At 39.4% G+C, this 2,820-nt stretch overlaps 1 protein-coding gene across 1 annotated transcript; it reads right to left on the reverse strand.

Annotated features, from left to right (window-relative positions):
* Window positions 1-270: 270 nt before the first annotated feature.
* Window positions 271-2,613, reverse strand: LOC113776719 (protein FAR1-RELATED SEQUENCE 5-like). The gene is made up of 2 exons (XM_027321783.1): window positions 496-2,613; window positions 271-372 (listed from the first exon to the last, which is right to left on the reverse strand). Exons 1-2 carry the CDS (start codon window positions 2,611-2,613, stop codon window positions 271-273), a joined length of 2,220 nt encoding a protein of 739 aa, XP_027177584.1.
* Between the last annotated feature and the right edge of the window lie 207 nt (window positions 2,614-2,820).

The raw sequence follows: 2,820 nt of genomic DNA on the forward strand, positions 1-2,820 counted from the left end.
CTCTACTACATGAACAAGAAGGTTTTATTTTAACTACTAAATGTATGCATACCGTTTGACTTTTATCGATATCGGGAGCAACAACATTTGGAGGGTCATTCACTGTCTGACTCATTGAATGCATCTACAAGTTTCGTATGGGCCAAATCATTGTATAAGACAAACAAAATACGTATATCAGGAAGGATGACGGCCGTAACAACATTATCACACAATGTAACATCAATGTAACTATTTATGCTATTAGAAACATCCAAATAAAAGTAAGAGTCATGTCCATTTTATACTAACCGAAACAGAGTCAGTAGATGAACGGCATCCCATAAACATGTATTCCTCAAATGAAACCGATGTCGGCTCCGATTCTGAGACCTACAGTATTGACACGGCAATAATATTATTTCATAATGAATGTTACCTAAACTTTAGTTAATAGTATAACAATAACTTAGTTTTAGCATAAATGTTTCCCAAGTACCAAAATTTGATCCATACCGTAGTCTGTGTAGTTCTTGATAATCTAGATTTTCTTTTTACTCTGTCAAATTTATCGACCCAACTTTGCATCACTCTACTTTTCTTCCCACCGCCTCGTTTTTTAATGCCTCTTGCGACTACTGCCTCCCCCATTTCATTTACAATTTCAATTTTATCTCGTTCCTCCATATTCAGATTTTTTTGATTTTGCAAAGGTTGCTCTTCGCTTTTTGAGAGGAGGAGCTCAACTCTCTTTGACAAATCGGATATGACAGTGATTACTACTTTGCTGGTGTCCTCCGACATTGCTGCTCGAGTTGCGACTTTAATCATGGCTGGAGCAAGCTCCCGATAACGAGTTGAAATCATTACTTTAGGATCAGCCACAACTTCCTGTTCTCGCCGATCAAAACAGTCTCCAGCCCGAGCTCTTTTTGTCGATCGCCTCTTAATGTATTCAGGAGGAATTATTTTTATTCCCACGGTATCAAACACCTTCAACGCGTGCCCACATAAAATGCCTTCATTCTCGTATTTTTTGCAACTGCAATATACACTTAGATCATTCCGATTGAATACTACTATTCTTTCAGGTCCTCCATCATACCTCATGACCGCAAACTCCACAAACATCGCTGCATCTTGTTGTCTCAATATAATCATAGCTGTTGACTCGCCATATTCATTTTGGAATGCAACAAATACGGTTGGTGAATACGTCTCTGATGCATGCACAAGCATAGGTGTTTGCCTTAACCCTACCATGGGGAGCTTTTGCCTCATTTCATATTCTGCAATCAGTTCATTATGTCTCTTTTCATCAACCACCCGATTGAAATGTCTAAAGAACTGCACAAGGTCATGATCCAGTTTCAAATGATTTTTAATTGCTGCATTTAGGCTTTCGCTGAGTTGGGTGCTTCGCATTCCCGCGGTCCATCTTTCTTTCATCATGCACCTTGCCCATTTATCACGAATTTTATACAACCCGGAGAGCCATTCATTATTTTCAAGATTGTGTTTCTTCACCATCGCCTCCCACACCCTATTGAATTGTTCCACTTCTTCAAACTCATACATGCAGGCACCAAACATGTATGGAAGATCACTATTTTCCTTGTAGTGATTACCAAGATGTTTCATAAAATTACGCCTTATGTGAAACGTACATAGACCGTGAAATGTTTCAGGCATAACAACTGAAAGAGCGGCTGCCATGGCATGATCTTGGTCGGTTAGTATGGTACTTGGACGCTTTCCGCACATTGCTTCTACAAATGTACCAAACACCCATTTGAAAGAATCTATAGTCTCATCATACATAAGGGCAGCACCGAATATCACAATTTGCCTATGTTGGTTAAAACCCACAAACACTCCAAGTGGTCGGTATTCTTTATTTGTTTTGTAGGTTGTGTCGAATGTGACTACGTCTCCAAAAAATTTGTAGTCAATTAACATTCCTGCATCAGCCCAAAAGATATTCGTTATCTGCTCTTCACAGTCCAGCTGTACGGCATGAAAAAATGATGGATTCTCGAGTGTTTGTTCTTGAAAATAATTCAGCATGCTACCTGCTTCTCCATATTTCAAACTCCTTTCCCGTCGAGTACGAAGATATCGTTTCAGGTCTTCCCGAGTATATCCCACATTTCCCATCCCACATGTCTCCTTTCCCATAAGCTCATGGCTCTGTTTCAATGAAAGCCCAGCGTCCTCGCTTATTTCAGCTTGGAATCCTTGAGCCTCGCTCACTTTTCTTTGTGATGACATCATGTGCGCACATTGAGCAATGTGCAACTCATGGTTATGCTCTAAAACAAGATCATGCACACGGTACTTCATTGTTCCTCTAAACAACACAATAACCATTTTAGCTCCACACCCTGTTTTCGTCGGAGCTCGTGTCCTCTTTGGCATCACATCACTTTCGTACTTGCGCTTCACACCTTCCTTGCAGCAACTATATCTCCTAGACGTGGTCACGCCGTCTTTGTCTTTATTCAGATAGTCTTTACGTACACTAAAACTCATTTTAAAGGCATATTTGTTGTAAAACTTGTACGCATCCTCTTCGCTGTTGAACTCCATTCCTAACCCAGGGGTCCCATCTTCTGCCAATTTGCTGCAATCCATTACTTCTGATCCTGCCAATTATGCATCAAACACCCTAATTTGTAACACTTCATGAATTGTATGTACATAAACGACAACATAAATGTATATTACCATTCATAATGTGTTATGAATCATACATTACTCGTATACCAAATTCTATTATTACGCTATCAATATGATTAATGATTCACATCATCTTACTTTTACTCTAAGACAATCTGTGTA

The sequence above is a fragment of the Coffea eugenioides genome, chromosome 7, assembly GCF_003713205.1.
Source record: "Coffea eugenioides isolate CCC68of chromosome 7, Ceug_1.0, whole genome shotgun sequence".
Taxonomy (NCBI): domain Eukaryota; kingdom Viridiplantae; phylum Streptophyta; class Magnoliopsida; order Gentianales; family Rubiaceae; genus Coffea; species Coffea eugenioides.

Excerpts from the sequence above, each read along its gene's own strand:
- LOC113776719 (XM_027321783.1), bottom strand. The coding sequence starts at position 2,613 with ATGGATTGCAGCAAATTGGCAGAAGATGGGACCCCTGGGTTAGGAATG. Across the intron at positions 373-495 it reads CAAGAACTACACAGACTACG|GTCTCAGAATCGGAGCCGAC; the intron begins GTATGGATCAAA and ends TCAATACTGTAG.